Source organism: Protopterus annectens, chromosome 9.part0 (assembly GCF_019279795.1).
Source record: "Protopterus annectens isolate FY-2018-M chromosome 9.part0, PAN1.0, whole genome shotgun sequence".
NCBI lineage: Eukaryota > Metazoa > Chordata > Ceratodontiformes > Protopteridae > Protopterus > Protopterus annectens.
Window position 1 is genome coordinate 1,697,670,985 of NC_056743.1, and position 18,114 is coordinate 1,697,689,098.

General features: G+C 41.6%; 1 protein-coding gene across 1 annotated transcript in view; it reads right to left on the reverse strand.

The window, feature by feature from the left end:
- The window catches only part of LOC122810763 (cAMP-specific 3',5'-cyclic phosphodiesterase 4B-like), a 699,070-nt gene that overhangs the window by 10,236 nt on the left and 670,720 nt on the right, over positions 1–18,114 (reverse strand). Inside the window, exon 3 of the mRNA XM_044082324.1 lies at positions 7,880–7,931. Within this exon, the coding sequence (XP_043938259.1) occupies positions 7,880–7,931 (52 nt within the window). The remainder of the gene's footprint in view (positions 1–7,879; positions 7,932–18,114) is intronic.

Consider the following 18,114-nt stretch of genomic DNA (forward strand, 5'->3'; position numbering starts at 1 on the left):
ATGATGCCACAATATAGAGACAAGATGATCAGCTTTAACAATTGGCTTAATGTCTGGTGTCATTCAAAGGGGATCCAGTGTCTGTCTGCCTGGGATGACATGCTTGACAAGCCACGCTGCTTCGCAAGGGACGGCTTGCACCTGTCACCCCTGGGATTCCGGATATTGGCTAAGGCTCTTGCCACCCCCATAGTGCCTTTTTAGGCAAGGCTCAAATTCTAAACCTACCACCCTAGAAAACAAAAATGGGAAGAAATTGAGGGTAATGCTGCTCAATGCCAGAAGTCTAAATCTCAAAATGCACGCACTCGAGGCCCTTCTCAGTATGGAGAACATCGATGTCTGTGCTGTAACTGAAACCTGGTTCAAGGCTCCTGAGAGCACCCGGCACTATTAGGTTTTACCTCATATCATGCGTTCCGGCCCCAAAACCCGGACCACTCCACAAAAGGAGGTGTCACCATATTCATAAAGGATACTCACACCTCTAGGTTGGTGGCAACGCATGAAGCTTGGAAACCATCCAGGTGCAACTAACAATAGGCAAAACTGCTCTACAAATTGTAGCATGCTACAGGCCACCCTCTCAAACTCAGGAACCCCACACAGCCTTCCTGAAGACACTGGAGGGTATAAATGTATCTCCAAACACCATCATATTGGGTGACTTCAACTACCCGAATATAGACTGGGAACATTACTCAAGCCCTAACTTTCTAGCCCAACGGTTCCTGGAGTTCATAAATTCAAATGCCATGGAACAGCTAGTCACTGTTCCCACGAGAGGAGAAAATATACTAGATCTCATTGTCACAAACATGGGGACAAAATGCTCCACACCGAAGTATATCCCTCATTGGTGAGATCTGATCATAAACTAATCTCACTGGAAATCCACATCCGCCCCACCCCAAACAAAAAGACCATAGTGAAGAACTTCTCTAAAGCAAACTTCACACTACTCAAGACTGGTGTGGTATCCTTCAAGGCCCCTGAGTCAGAGGAAACCACAACCCAAGCTGCGGAAGCCCTTACAAATGCCTTCTATGAACACCTCCAGGACTGCATGGATCAGGCAATCCCAAATAAAACCAAGACTCTTTCCACAAAGGGCAAACGTCCAGTCTGGTGGACCCCAGCCATTAACAAACTTTACAATAAGAGGAGAAAGCTATTACATGATAGAACAAAATCCATAAAAGGGAAGTCACCCCTGATCATTATTAGTAAAACATACGAGCAATCATAAAATCAACTAAGGCCAATTTTGAGAGAAAAATTGCCATGGATTCAAAGGACAATCATAAGGCCTTTTTCAGCTATGTTAGGAACCTGGGTGGAAACTCACAGATATGCTCAGAATTAGTCCAAAATGATACAAAATCACTGAACCCACAGACATTGCCAACATACTGGCAGACAGGTTCAGTGCAAACTTCACCCCTCTCCCCTAAAGGAGAGATAACTATCCCAGCCGAGTGTAGCCTCCCGGACATCTAAAATGCGCAGGTGAAAGCTGCTCTCTAAAGCTAAAAACACAGCATCAATGGGACTGGATGGTGTCCCCGGCTGTGTGCTACACGAGCTAAATGAGGAATTAAACCCGCACATAAGGCAGCTGTTTAATCTCAGCCTTACCACAGGATACGTGCCCAAGGAGTGGCGTGACGGCAACTGTGGTCCCACTCCACAAAGGTGGCCTCACGGACCCTGGTAATTACCGCCCCATAAGCTTAACAAGTCTAGTCTGCAAAGCTATGGAGAGGATCATAATGGAGCTCATAAACAAAGATATAGGGGACTTGCAGACATTGGACCCGACCCAGTTTGGCTTTGTCAAGGGAAGATCATGCCTTTTGAACTTGGTCGACTTCTTGAAATAGTCACCAAGGCCATTGATGAGGGAAAGGCAGTCCATACAGCCTACCTTGACCTTGCAAGGCTTGACACAATACCCCACTCGGGTATTGTAGAAAAACTTACCAGCTTAAATGTAAACCCATATGTCACAAGATGGGTTGCAAACTGGCTTAAGGACAGAACCCACAGGGTTAGAGTTGCTGGCGCTGTGTCAGACTCCAAGCCGGTCACAAGTGGTGTCCCACAGGGCTCGGTCCTTGGCCCCCTATTGTTTGGCATCTACTTCTCAGAAGTACAGGCCAACGTGGGAGGACTTTGGCTGACAAAGTTTGCAGATGACTGCAAACTGGGCGCCATAGTGGAAAGTGCATCGGACACTGATATCCTTCAGAAGGGACTCACGGAAACAGATAGCTGGTGCCAGAGCCATGGCCTGAAGTTAAACGCCAAAAATGTATAGTCATACCCTTCGGGAAAAACAAGGTAACCCCAAGCTACCATATAGGTGGCAATCCACTAAGCACAGAAGAGGTTATCAGGGACCTGGGGACCCAGGTTGACAGTGGCCTTTCTTTTGACACTCACATTGCTAAAGTGGTTAGAAAGACCTTCTACATTGCCCACCTGATCATGAAGGGATTCACATCCAGATCTAGTGAGGTCATTGTTCCCCTGTACTCTTCACTTATCAGACCAATGATCGAGTACAATGCCCCATTCGGGATGTATCTCACCCGACATCTGCAGCAATTGGAGAGACCCCAAAAGTTCCTCACCAAAAGGATAAAGGGACTCCAAAATCTGTCATATGCTGCCAGATTGAAGAAACTCCAGCTCTATTCAGTCGCATACCGTCTGCTCAGAGGTGACATGTGCCTGACATACAAGGCCATGTCCAACCCGGAATTAATGGACATGCTCCACCTCAAAAATCCAAATCCACCAAAACCACTAGAGCAAGCGACTTAAACCTTAGCACGGATATAAATAGGGCGTGCTGGAGGGATAGATTTATCACTCAGAGACTCCTATGCTGTGGAATAAAATCCCGGTCCATGTGAGGCAGAACACCTCGCTGACTCTGTTCAAGAGAAATCTAGACCTGTGGATGGGAGATCGTAGGTTTACCCCGGGAATCATCTCTGGGTCACTGCTGGACAGAGGCACAACAAACTAATGGGCACAGTATTTTTTCATATAAGGGGTGGCGTAAGCCACAATAATTTGGGCTAGGCTTATAAATGCCTTAGGGCAGATAGCCTAGTATAAACCTATGAACCTATGAACCTATAAGGTTACTTTATATTTTTCTTTATTCCTTTAAGTTCTAATAAATTAAATATCGGTAAATGTACTCCTGCCACTTAATGAAGTCATTAAGCACTGGCTTTGCAATATGGATGTGATTAATGCAAATGCATGAACTATCACTGCTTTGTGCCCTTCAGAATGCTCTAATGTACCTTTGAGCATTCTGATGACTAAAACGAAATACAGTTGTGGGAAAATAATGTTAAGTCAGTCATGAGAGGTAAAGGATATGCCATTAAAAGGGCTCCATAATTTCTCTGGTCAGGATAAGACCCATAGATGTATGCATTCTAGCATGGGGCCACTGACCTGAGGAATTCTGCATGGATCCCGCTAATTTGATTAGTCTTACAAGACAGCATGGAAGTGATAAAACCAGTATTTGTCCTACTGCCAAACAGTGCCCATGTGGTGGGAGAAAAGTAGCCATAAGTAAAAGTAAAATTATATTTTTTGTGTCTTGGAAGTGCTACTGGCAGAGCTGATATGCAGGCAGTGACTGTTCCACCATAGTATCCAACAAATATTATCTGATCTGGAATTTCCAAACAAACAATTCTGCATAGCTATATTCATTTAGGTGTAAGAATAAAGCAAGGATTCATAGGTTTAGCAGTGATTACTGGGCTAAAGGCACAAGAGCCTTTACAAGCCTAGCCAGTTATACCCAAATACATGACGATATTATATCTTAATTCCCCAGATGGGGTATTATCAGAGTTGCCAGTCTTTGGGTATTTGAGCCCTGAGTCATTTTACAGACTGTCTCTGTCCATAAGGAACATGGGCTGTACCCCGGGAGTGAATTTATGGATCCCCATCTATTTATCCAAATTCTTTTTTAAGTCACTGAGGGACAGGCTTTGTTTTACGAACATGGGAAGTTTATTCCATAGATGCGGTAACCTTTGGGATACGAATCTGTCACTCCAGCAAGTTCTGTTTGAGTCACAAATAAGGACTAGGTCCATGTAATGCACCCTCATTTTATTTTTCTTGTGAATATGTCACTTTTTCATTACAGCTGGATTAGAGAATGCCTTGTATGTCAGGCACAAGTCCTCTCTCAATAAATGATATGAGATGGAATAAAGGGATAGGACCATTAGGGGGTCGACATAAGACATGTGTCTTATGCTTTGTATTTTTTATTTTAGTGAGAAACCTCTGGGGCTGCTCCATTTGCAGAAAGTGCCTGGTTAGGTACATGCAGAAGGGAGCACTGTACTCAATTATGGGCCTGATGAGGGCTGAGTACAGTCTCGATTATGGGCTTGATGAGGGCTGAGTACAGTGTCGATTATGGGCCTGATGAGGGTGAGTACAGTGTCGATTATGGGCCTGATGAGGGCTGAGTACAGTCTCGATTATGGGCCTGATGAGGGCTGAGTACAGTCTCAATTATGGGCCTGATGAGGGCTGAGTACATTCTTAATTATGGGCCTGATGAGGGCTGAGTACAGTCTCGATTATGGGCCTGATGAGGGCTAAGTACAGTCTTGATTATGGGCCTGATGAGGGCTGAGTACAGTCTCGATTATGGGCCTGATGAGGGTGAGTACAGTCTCGATTAGGGGCCTGATGAGGGCTGAGTACAGTCTCGATTATTGGCCTGATGAGGGCTGAGTACAGTCTCGATTATGGGCCTGATGAGGGTGAGTACAGTCTCGATTATGGGCCTGATGAGGGCTGAGTACAGTCTCGATTATGGGCCTGATGAGGGCTGAGTACAGTCTCGATTATGGGCCTGATGAGGGCTGAGTACAGTCTCGATTATGGGCCTGATGAGGGTGAGTACAGTCTCGATTATGGGCCTGATGAGGATGAGTACAGTCTCGATTATGGGCCTGATGAGGGTGAGTACAGTCTCGATTATGGGCCTGATGAGGGTGAGTACAGTGTCGATTATGGGCCTGATGAGGGCTGACTACAGTCTCGATTATGGGTCTGATGAGGGCTGAGTACAGTCTCAATTATGGGCCTGATGAGGGCTGAGTACAGTCTCGATTATGGGCCTGATGAGGGCTGAGTACAGTCTCGATTATGGGCCTGATGAGGGCTAAGTACAGTCTTGATTATGGGCCTGATGAGGGCTGAGTACAGTCTCGATTATGGGCCTGATGAGGGTGAGTACAGTCTCGATTAGGGGCCTGATGAGGGCTGAGTACAGTCTCGATTATTGGCCTGATGAGGGCTGAGTACAGTCTCGATTATGGGCCTGATGAGGGTGAGTACAGTCTCGATTATGGGCCTGATGAGGGCTGAGTACAGTCTCGATTATGGGCCTGATGAGGGTGAGTACAGTCTCGATTATGGGCCTGATGAGGGCTGAGTACAGTCTCGATTATGGGCCTGATGAGGGTGAGTACAGTCTCGATTATGGGCCTGATGAGGATGAGTACAGTCACGATTATGGGCCCGATGAGGGTGAGTACAGTCTCGATTATGGGCCTGATGAGGGTGAGTACAGTCTCGATTATGGGCCTGATGAGGGTGAGTACAGTGTCGATTATGGGCCTGATGAGGGTGAGTACAGTCTCGATTATGGGCCTGATGAGGGTGAGTACAGTCTCGATTATGGGCCTGATGAGGGCTGAGTACAATGGCACTATGACTTGCTTTGATCTTGATGCCATCCCTCTACTTATAAGTTGATCTTCAAAGAGGGATTTCCTCACTACCATAGCTACCTGGTGATTAAAGTTTAGGTTACTATCAATCGGTGTTCCTAGGTCTCTCACCACTAGGGTCTACTTTTGGGGGGGTGTTATCAATATTATAATTTGTAGGGATATCTGATATACAGAAGAGTATGACTATGCATTTGTTTAGCATTTAGTCTGAGACCATGGCTTTGGCACCAGTTGTTTGTCATTTTTAGGCCTGTTTGTAGGATATCAACCAAGTTTGGAGATTCAGTGATTGCTCCCAGCTTACAATCATCAATGAACTTGGTGAGCCAGAGGCCCCTAACATTGGCCATCACTTTAGAGAAATATATATCAAACAGGAGGGGTCCCAACATTGAACCCTGTGGGACATGGCTAGCAACAGGTTTCTTATCGGAAGTGGATTCACCTATCTGGAAAACATGTGTCCTGTCAGTGAGCCAGTTGGCTATCCATCTAATGATGTAGGGGTTTATACCTAACTATGATCTCCTAGTTGAGGATTGTGATGAAAGCTTCGGTCAGGTCTAGATAAGTAGAGTGTACTGTTTTACCCTTATCCATGGCACTGGTGACTTTCTCAAAGAAATCTACAAGATTAAGCAGGCAAGGCCCCTTGGACAAAGCCAAATTGTGTCTGTTCCAGTGCTCGGAGGATTTCTATGTTATTACTGATTAGGTACAAGATATTCTCTCTCCATGACCTTGCAGATAATACTGGTAAAGCTTATGGATGTATAGTTTCCTGGATCAGTTGCTGGGCTCCCCTTGTGCACAGGGACAGCTGTTGCAGTCATAAGATCCTAGGATCACAGGAAGTCACTAGGCTGCTGGCCCTGTGACCCTTATAAGCCTAGCCAAGAAATTAGCCCATGTATAGACAAATCAGCACCCGATGCCGCTGTCCAGCAGGGACACAGGTGGAATCCCAGGGATGTATTTTCTATTTCCCATCCAGTTATCCAGGTTGTGCATAAAAAGTGGTAAAGTGGTACTCTGCTTGATGTGGAGATGGAGTCTATTCCACAGAAGGGGGAGTCTCTGGGGCACAAATCTGTCCCACCAACAAGTCCTGTTGATGTCACAGACCAGGTTGAGGCAGAGTGTGCATGTTACTCGAGTGGAGCGTGACTTGTGGATATGCAACAGGCAAGCTCTGAGATCCCCTTGTATGCCAGACAGAGGTCACCTCTGAGGAGTCTGTATGAAACAGAGTAAAGGGATAGGGCTTTTAGCCTATCTGTACATAGTAGATTTTTGACGTCCTGGATTCTCCTAGTAAGGAACCTCTGTGGTCTCTCCAGCTCCTGCATGTGCTTTGTGAAGTACATGCTGAATGGGGCGTTGTACAATATTAGGCCTTATAAGGGAGGAATACAGGGATGTTATGACCTCCTTGTCCCTGGATGAGATACCCTTACTTATGAGATGGGCCACGTAGAAAGTTTTCCATACAAAGGAAGCAACATAGTAGTCAAAAGTCAGGTTGCTATCAATCTCGGTGCCCAAATCCCTCACGACTGACTGCATGCTTAGGACATTGTTATTAATGTGATAATTTGTGGAGACATCACTCTCACCAAAGGGGATGATGATGCATTTTTTTGTCTTCAGCTTGAGGCCATGTTTCTGGCACCAGTCATTTGTTTGGGTGAGACCTTCTTGAAGAATGTCCATGTCACTGGGGGAATTTATGACAGTACCCAGGACAGTCCTCCATTCCTGTGGGTAAAAGCCCATCCAGAGGCTGTGGTTAAAGAGGTTTTCTAGTGGCGCTGATGGATTTTGCTTAAAGCTATTTAAGAGGCATCCTGGAATGTAGTTGGGGCCAATGGAGGCTGTGTTTTTGGCTTTAGTGAGCGCAGTATGGACCTGTTCCTTTGTAATGACGGAGATGGCTATGGGTATTTCTTTGGGTGTGGTAGAAGGTGTTGGGGGGAGATGTTTGAACTGAACTTGTCAATTAGCAGGTTTGCTATAGTTTCAGGCTGGGTGTAAGTGTTGCCATTCATGATTATCTCAAAGAGTAAAGATCCTACCTTAGTCGTAAGAGTGACCAGAATGTGGCAAGAATAATTTTTATCTTCTACACTAGGGGCAGAACATAAAAAAACAAAAATGAAGAAAAACTTGCCTAATTGTTGGTCCTGTTGTGATGTGGGGTCTTTTGGGGGTAGAACTTGATGTAGTAGTTGGTGCCTCCTTTACAGTAGTTCAGGTCCAGTCCATCCTGTTGGTTCCATGGTGCTGTGGTCTGGACAGCTGCTTTCACCTTCTTAAAGCCTTATATTTTGTTGGAATAAAGACCAGTAGTCAGTTCTCTTAATTAATAGCAGATCCTTTGTTTTGAAAATGAGTGCTGTGCAGTTGTTGAAGATGCCTGTACTGTCCAGAATGAGGAGAGCTTGGAGGAAGTGAAGCTATTTGTTTAAACTCCTTGTATTGAGCAGTAACATCTTTAGATTCTCATCGGTTGATTTTGCTATGTTGGAAAAGATTTCAATTTGGTATTGCCTAAAAAGGCTGTATGGGGGAAAGCAATGTTTTAACCAATATTTGAAAGCCAAGAGAGGATAGTTGTAGACCATACTTGTCAAAGCAGTGTAATTTTTTTAATTATATCCATGCTAGCAAATACTGTGCCTCCTTAGAATGACACCAGAAACTGAGTTAATTATTCAAGTGAATCCTCTTTTGTTTATATTGTGGCATTATTCTTGGTGAAAACAAAATGCTGCTTAGTGTTAGGCATATACAAGCCTGTAACACATAGTCTGAGAGCTTCCTGAGTCATACTGCTACCTGTTGTGCATTGACGTGAGTGCATATGTATCTTGGTGGATCCTGGCTTCTTATAAGAAATTGACTGTTATTTTCTCTTTGTGCAACCTATTGAGTGGGTCATCAGTCTGCTACACAAAAGCATCCCCTATGGCTAGTGTTCTGAGTAGTGTGTTGGCTTGCCTTATGGACTTTTTAGTTGAGGCTCCCCTTGATGTTACTCTATGTATAATGTTAAGCATTGCTGTTGGGTATTTTTTGTTTGCTGAGGATAATTTCTGCAGGTGGAATGACTGGGAGCCATTTTATAGAGTCAAATGTATACCATATTACAGAGCCAAGCACATATCTCCTGTCCATAGTGCAGCATACAGGGCATTTTCTCTCTTTGGTAGGTGTTGGCATTGTAGTGAGTCAGACTGCCTCCTATCACCAAGGATAGGTTGACCACTTACCCCCACTTTGCCTTAAATGAGTTCTCAAGTACCTGCATTATTAATTACTCTCAAGTTGTCTGGGTCATAGTCATTGCTTTGTATATATGCCTGTAACAGCGTATTACTTGATATGCTGTTTGCAAAAAAACAGGCTTTTAGCAAGCCATAAAGTGTACAAGCTGCAATAAAATAGTGTGGTAAGATAATTTTTTTTATGCAGTGCCATTCCTACCTCTGGAACATACTACTACAGCATTATTTGCCTTCATATAGGAACTGGATGATTGACTAGATATTCACAAATTCATGCTTGGCTTAACTGCTCTTCTTAAAAAAGTAGGTACAGTCTAAGGGTGGGTACTGGCAAGGTGTAAATGGTCACCAAACTCAGTTGCCTTGTATTTTCTCTGATTTATAAGAAGTGGAACTAGTTGCAGAAAGCAGTCTTTCTGGAAATCATAAACACATGCAAGCACAAGTTAATGTATGAATGAATAAATGCGCCGATGCAAAGATTTTCAAATAAGCAAAACCTTTTTTCAGATATGTACATTTATTCATTTTAAAAATACAGCCATGGTCCACCTTATTATAAACTAAAAGAAGTCTAATATATGAACATAATTTCTATGTGTACTTGTAAACATGAGCAGTTCAGTTTAGTTCCAGGGTCATGTTCTTCCACACTTAAACTTGTTTATACAGCTTTTATGATACAAGCATTTTATTTTTATAAATGCTTTGTATGAGACTAGCTCCTATGACCAGGAAGCATCATACAGTACAAATGCCTGCTGTTGAATCCAGCTTGCCACTGCTCTACTGGAAATCACGGCTCCTTCAATATTTCCTCTGACAACAGATGCCAGAATGAAGATGAAGGACATGAGATTTCTAAGCAGAATGCTCGGCACCTCTGGCAGTCAGTAGGAGATCCAGATGAATTGCGTTGTGGTGCTAGAATAAAGTAGTGTGTTTTCTAGATTATGTAACTAGATAGGTAGGGGTTCTAATCTCACAGCAGTCAACTTGTGTATGTGTTTGTGTGTGATCATTCAACTATCAGTCTAGAGATTATTTAGGGGGAGTTGGGGATTGGTATAATAGTCACCTCAGAGAGACGAAAAGAGCAAGATTTAATTCTCACCTTTGAAAGGAAAATTGGCTAGGCTTAAAGTGGCCCACAAGGACAACTAGTTTAGTACTGACCTATGAACAGAGGACAAAATAAAATATTCTGAGGATATGCAAAACAGTTATTCAGCTATAAACGTTTTACCAGACTTTATCTTCCTCTGTTTTGCTGTTTGGACCCCTTAGACAATGACTGAACACAAAAGAAATCTCCTGATAACAGCATTACGTAACAAGCGCCTTTAACCACCGACATTTAACTGCACTAAATTAGTTTAGTATAAACCTGTGTTTTAGCCCAAAAGTCATCAGCTTTAATAAATATTTCAGCTGAAGCAGTACCATAAATAACATTCAATATGTCTAACTGCCACAAACTAGAATGCTAAACATGGCATCCATCAGTTGAGCCCATTAATATTGAATCATTTATTCATTCAGTATTTCTGCATTGCCCCTGATGAAGGATGTGTCTATTTGTACAGATGCCTGGAGGTAAACAAGACAAAAAGTTATCATAACTTTCAATTAAAAAAAGAAAGACAAATATCTGCAGTCATCATCACATATAATCAAAAAGCTGCTTTAGATTCACCGAAGGCTGAAAAAAATCTTGACTGGTTGTTCATAAAGGAAAGCAACTTATTCAGAGTGGTAGATTTCATCACTTTAGCACTTTGTTACCTAATGGGGTCTCTGTCTGATGAATTTATGTACAGCCTAACAAAATGCAAGTCTGAGCTTTGGAAAACAGAAATGAACCTTAAGAAGGTTTTGGTTGCCCCAAAGACAGGATAGAATTCTTTCATAACTTTAAGTAAATACTTGTAGTTTAAACACTCAACCGAGCTCACTATAACTGCATTAACACCAGTAAGTATTGAGCTGTAAATATAGCTTTTCATAAGATGAAAGCAAATGAACTTCTGTTGTCAAATGTAAACTGTTCTTTGCCAAAAGACATCAAAATATACTCAAAAGGTACAAGTTATATATTCATTGAGTGGGGTGTGGTTAGTAATATCAGTGGTTAAGGTCTGGGAATTAATAAAGATAGCAGTTCACTAGATCTTAAATAGCACACATAGCATTATTTTATGTTCAAACTGTAGATAATTAAATGTCAGTTTCAACTGCTTGTATGGAATTCTTCCGTGCTTTGGTTGTTGTTATTGCTATTTTATGCAGCACCAAAAGATAGGATATGGTTTAAAAGCTGTTTCTCAGTAGCTGTTCGGCCACTTCCAGATTTGTTGATTTAACAACTCTGGGTAATGCTAAAACAGCAAGGCAAATGTCAGAGTAAAGAGGAAAGTCAACAAACCAGCAAGTAGTTAAGAACTGCACAGAGAGGCAAAGAAAACATGGAGGGTAGAAAATATAGTTTTCTTTTCTGGCTTCAAGCAAAAGACAAATACAGCCTGGAAAAACTCAATCTAAGTAAAGAGAATCACCTCCTTAATGGTTCGGCATCTGGAAAATGTGGTTCTTATCCACATAAACAAATATTTCTGTTGCAAGCTTTATAACATTTCATGCAAGGTAAGAAATAAGTAGAAAGTAGAGATTTAAGAGGGATGTATACTAACTTTAAGTTTAAGGAAGGGATATGGAAAATATCAGTGAAGATGTGGGAGCAGGGGATGAGGTAAAGGTCTGAATCAAGACTGGAAATGATTTTAAGCATGGCTGGGACACTATAAAAATCCCGGTAGTTTCTCTGCTGGCAATGGTAGGAAACATGGAAATAGTGTGTGGAAAGATACTGTTAATATGCTTAAAGGCTCGTAGGAAACTTTTGATATTTTTGGTATTATTAGCCTGTTGTCACTGTTTTTGTTTCTTTGACGATTATACTTCTAAGGTTTTTTTAAAGAATAAGGATGTGGTCTGTGTAGGTGATCTCATACGGAATAACCTAAACTGTCTGGAAATGTTTGTTTTCCTAAGTGTTTCTCTTTTTGAGCACGCATCAGAAAGCTTTAATGGAATGCACTTGAGGATTATATTCTGCTTTTTGATGGACACAATCCAGTGGGTCCTGGATTCCTGCTTTTAAGCAGGAGAACTGACAAGGGAATATCTAGTCTATCTAGGCACTATGGTGCAGAGAGAAAGCCTAACAGAGGTGCAACTATGATGGGGCAAACGGAACAATTACCCTGAGTGCTGTTTTGTTCAGGAAGCAGTTTGCCAATGCAAAATAAAAAAATATATACATTTTAAAACAATTTTTTTTAAATTTCCCATGAAGAGAAGTGGCAATGCGTGCATCCTAAACTGACATCCGACACACTCCTGTGTGCCTCCTGCCACTGCTTACATAATCTTGCTTAGGCACTGCCCCCAGAAGAGATGTGATTACCTGGGCAGGTAGAGTGGGTGGTGCCAAGGTGCTAGGAAAAACAGTGTCTTGGGTTATATCATTGGTGTCCACAGTGAGAGAATTAAAATTCAAAAATGTTATATCCCTCAGCTCGTTGTGGGCACATTTGGTGTGCTGGGGACAGATACTAGAGCAGAGAAAAACAAGTCGATAAGGTAAGAAGGGCTACTTACTAGTATACTTCTTGTGCAGACAGAGTGCTGAAGGTGGTCATTGGGGAAAACATTTCACTTTTGTAGTTTTGCAGACTTGGACAGACTGTTGAAGGGTCATTGGGGGAAATGTTTCATTTTGATGCTTGTGCAAAGTTGGACATACTAGGTGCTTGTGCAAACTTTGACAGACTGCTGAAAGGGTTATTTGGTCTGCAAAAATCTGGACAGCTGAGAAGTATGGTCAGAGGTCAGAGTTAAGTATTCAGCACATGTTGCTTACTACTCTGAAAGTCCATTTGTTGTCTAGATGAACTAAGGAGAAAAATCTAATAAATATGGCTTTGTCCAATCAGAAATGGGGCCTCACTGTGTTCTGTATTCTTGACAGGCTTCTTGAGGTCTCCATTACAGTATCTTAAAATAATCACAATTACTGAAAATTTGCAGAAAAAGAAATTGTGTTGCCCAAAGTACTATACTTTATGTCTAAGCTAGAGATTGGTGTGGGGCTTTGGAAACTTCTCTTCTTCTTTTGGTGCTTAAGCAGCTGAAAGTATAATAAAATATGATAGTTACATGTAATGCAGTATACAAATAATTATTGCATTTGATATTTAGGATTATTGCTCTTATTTTAATAAAATTTGTGTTATAATTAAATGAGGCTAATTTTAGTTCAGATACTTCCTTTATTGATGACTAGCATGCAAATTAGATGTATACCTTGTCACATCCCAACTCTGGGCCAGTAATCAAGGAGCCTGAATCCACACCACTGGCACTGGAGAGGGATATTCACTCGGAACAAAAATGAATTCACCCAGTATTTCCAGATGCAGCTCTCTTTCCCTTAAGAGCACACAGGGAGTTCACTCAGTCTGGGGTCTAGATTTCTCTATCTGTCTCCCTCGAGGTCCACAATAAGACTCCCCACTGGTATAGCTATAGGGTTGAGACCTCAGCTGAGTGCCCAAGCCAAGTCCTCCAACACCCTCTATGTGAAACCAGTGCTTTTTGTCCCTGCTCCAAGTAGCTGACACACATACACTTTGAGATTTGATCTTCACACACACACACACACACACACACACACACACACACACACACACACACACACACACACACACACACACACATACACAAACACACATACACAAACACACACACACAAACACACCGGAAAAGCTGGCACAGGTTTCTAACTATGCTCTCTTCTGTCCAGACTATAATGTAGTTTTCACTGCCACCAGCCACTACTTATCAGCTACTTTAAGGCCATTTAGCAAAGAGTGTCCAATCTTACTGTGTAATGTGATTATTAATCCAAATGGTAGTTTGATCAATAGCAAGGCTATTAGGAGTGGCCCAAACAGTGTCACCAAATAAATATGCAAGTACTCTCAGAATATAAATATGTCTATGCACAGATCAGCCACAATGAAAGGTTTAAATATATTTAATAATAAAAGAACAAGAAAATACTCAGTAAACAATCACAGTTACTTCAGAGTTCAAAATCACAGGAAATATTTAAAACAACATTGCAGGATAGTCTCAAATCAATAAAGAAAACATCTAGGCTATAATTCACTATATTCCTAACTGTATCTAAGAGAAATTACTATACCCTAGACTTACTTGCTCATAGCAAGGCAAGTGTGGTGAATGGATCTTCTAGCTTATGCTGTTGTCAAAGACAAATATAGAATGCTCTACCTGTCTCAGAGTTCTTGAATTAATATCTCAGCTATTGCTGCTGGGATACTTGCAGCATGACATCACTTCTTGTCATCTTAAGGACTTCTCTTAGATCTAAGACAAATAGTGAAAGTCATAAAATAATTTACATTCCTCCACATTTAAAGACAATACAAAATAAACTTCTAGTTCTATACATTAGACTTTCTTAAACACCCTTAACCATCATGCCCCCCTCCAGAACAACAAGAATTAAGACTAAATGTGACCCCTGGTTAACCCTAGACACAAAATCCCTCCTCAAAAAATGAAACAAGGCCTGGACCAACTACCTCAACAGTAAATCCCAACTGAACAAACAAATATGTGTTGAACTAAGTAACAAAGCCAAAAAACTCACCAAAACAGACAAAACATCTTACTACCAAATATTACAGGATAAGCACAGGAACAAACCGCAAAAATTTTGGGCAGCAATTAACTCTATTCTACAACCAGGTAAAACAACTACCCCAACCCCAAAAATAGATAACAACCAAGAAGACATCCCCACTCAATTTAATAAATACTTTACAGAAACCATCCATACCCTTGCAAACAACCAACCCTATGACAACATCCCCGCCCCTGAAAATCTACCCCCACCCCAACTAACAATTGCCCCAAGTTCAGCTTCCACCCAGAACCAACCAAATCCATTGAAAAACTACTCCGCAAACTACAGATAAATTACCTGCTGAATACCTCCACCTGGCTGCAGAAGCCATATCATATCCTGACTCCATCCAAATTAACAGATCCATCTCAGAGTGTATAGTACCCAAGCTATGGAAAATATCACATATCATCCCCTCTACATAAAGGGGGAACCTCCCTGGAACTCAATAACTACTGCCCTATAGCCATACTACCCCCTTTATCTAAAATTTTAGAGAGGGTAATACACAAGCAACTAATGAAATATCTTCTAGAAAATAATGTAATAACAACACAACAACATGGCTTTATATGCTTCCATAGGACCTCCACCGCACAGAATTCATCAACATTGTCAATACTCACAGAAACAATGGACTCCTTGTATCTGCCACCTTCTTTGACTTGTCCAAAACATTCGATATGGTTAACCACAATAAACTCCTTCTTTCACTAGCAACTCTAAACCTTACCACCCCTGCCATCTCCTGGTTCAAAAACTACCTAGAGGGAAGGAAACAAGCTGTTATGTGGCAAAACCAACTCTCCCCTTCCCTACCAGTCTCCCTAGGAGTACCCCAAGGCTCCATCCTGGGACCACTTCTTTTTACCTTCTTCACCAATCAGCTCCCAAACAGTATTCCTAAAGCCTTAATAGTGCAATATGCAGATGATACCATAGGTTCATAGATTAGTACTAAGCTAACTGCCCTTGCAAGCCATTTTAAGCCTAGCCAATTATCCCTTGTGAGACTTGAACCCTGCACCATGTGTTTGTAAGGCAAACACCTTAACCATTAGGCCACCCTTCCTGGTATGGATTTTTTTTGTGTGTGTGCCAATAGCATTAATAAGGCTGTAATATTTGTAAGCAGTTCAGATCCTATGTCCCAGCTTAAAACATTATTTCCTTAGTTACAATTATGTGCTCCCCAGCATTTCTGACAAATTCTTCAGTTATCTTTTCTAATCTGCCAAATTACTGCATTCCCCAAAACATGTTACTAATTCTCTCTCTCTCTGTTTCCCATCACATCTCCAGCATTTGCTGTACATCTGAGAAAAAGTACACTGTCATCCATTTCTACTTTGATTTGTCACCTTCTGTTTGTGTTATGTATAGTAACATTAACTGCTTAGTTCTAAAGTATCTCATGAAATCACATAACCCTAACCCACCTTATTCTGTGGGTCACGTGACTCTTGCAGTGTTCTCATTCTTCAGTTTTTATTAGTTAGCTTCAATAACTTCAGTTCTGCTTGATAGAAATATACCTGACCTCAGTAGCGAATGAAAGATTACAGTGACTCTGCTTATACTACTCTGAGGTCACCTGTGTCGAGTATTTTGAGCCATTGAATGACACAGTCCAATTTGACCTCCAATTTCTTCCCAAAACCAATGCCTATAAAACTGACCACACGAGATACCTAAATTTCCACCGAAACATAAGCACTACTCACCGGAGGGAGAGATTCCTCACACTGGATATTCCCAGCCTGTGGAATAAGTTGCTAATACCGCTCAAACGAAGTACACGCTTGGCTACCTTTAAGGCTAGTTTTGAGAACTAGATAGGTAGATAGAAGTTTATGATGGGTCCTGCTTAATTTATGAGGGAAGCAGTAGTACATGCTTGACAAGGCCTGGAATAATTTTTATGCGTTTCTACTTAAAGGTGTATAAACTATGCATCTTTTGGTCCACTTGACTGCTTGCCTGCTATTATTTCTACTCCTATTCCTATGTTACTATGTAAAGGACTATGAATAATGGCTTCTTCCAATTAAAACTGTTGGTAAGTATCATCCTCTCAGTGTCAGCACACAACAGCTCTGTGGATACTCGTCCTGGACCATGCACTGTCTTCAGTAAGATGGCCAGGCACAGACACAGAGGCACCCATTATCTCCTATAGTACTAGCAGATTTGTTTTGGGCAGCTTATAGTAAGCACAATATTCTTCACCAACATCATAATGCCAAGTTATCAATGTTCTACCTGTTTTGTTTTTTAATTGTCTGACTTTCCCATCCAGATGATATTATTGAAAATGCCATGCCTTTCAAAAGATAAATCTTTGTTTGCAGAGATGCATTTTGGACTTGGAGATCGTATCTCAAATTTTCATGGCTGCTCTGCCAAGAGTGATTCATCATGACATTTTATAACTGCTTGTCATTTCATAACTGATTACTGATTCAAACAGGTTGAAATTGTCTATATTTTCTACGTTATCTACATCAATAATACATGTTTAAATTATATCAGGTTTCACAATCTTTTGTCTTCTTCATGTTAACTCTTTCACTACATTTTACTGCACTCATACTTTTGGGAAGCACAGTGGTGCAGCAGTTAGCATTGTCACCTTTTAGCATTGTCACCTGACAGCAAGAGGTACTTCAGGTTAATTATCGGCTGGGGTGCCTTCTGTGTTGAGCCTGCATGTCCTCCCTGTATTTGCATGGGTTTCCTCCTGGTACTCCAGTTTTCTCCCACATTCCCAAGACATGCTGCAGGTGGACTGGACATTCTAAATGGGCCCTAGGTGTAAGTGTGTGTAGGTGTAAGTGTGTGCATGTGTGTACCTTCTGAGGAAGGTTGAGTGGCGAGCTTGCAACTCGACACTGTAAAACTCTACTGCCACTCATTCTTTGGACCAATGATCCACTGTGGTGACCCCTAACAGGAGCAGCTGAAAGGAGAAGACGACACCATTCATACTTTTGAGAGATGAAAGTCACAATAGTAGAATGATAGAGAAAAAATACCTCTGCCACTCATTTTAATGCTGATCTCAGTCCAACAACTTATTTAAATACTCATGTTAAAGAAAAATAAATGACTGCTCTACATGCTGTGGGAATATAAGGACCACACCCCCAGCGCCTTGGATATCTTAAACAAACATTTATAAAAAGGGATCTTTTTTTTTTCAGTGTGCCTTGCTTAAAAGAATTTAAAGATTTGATGAAGTCATTTT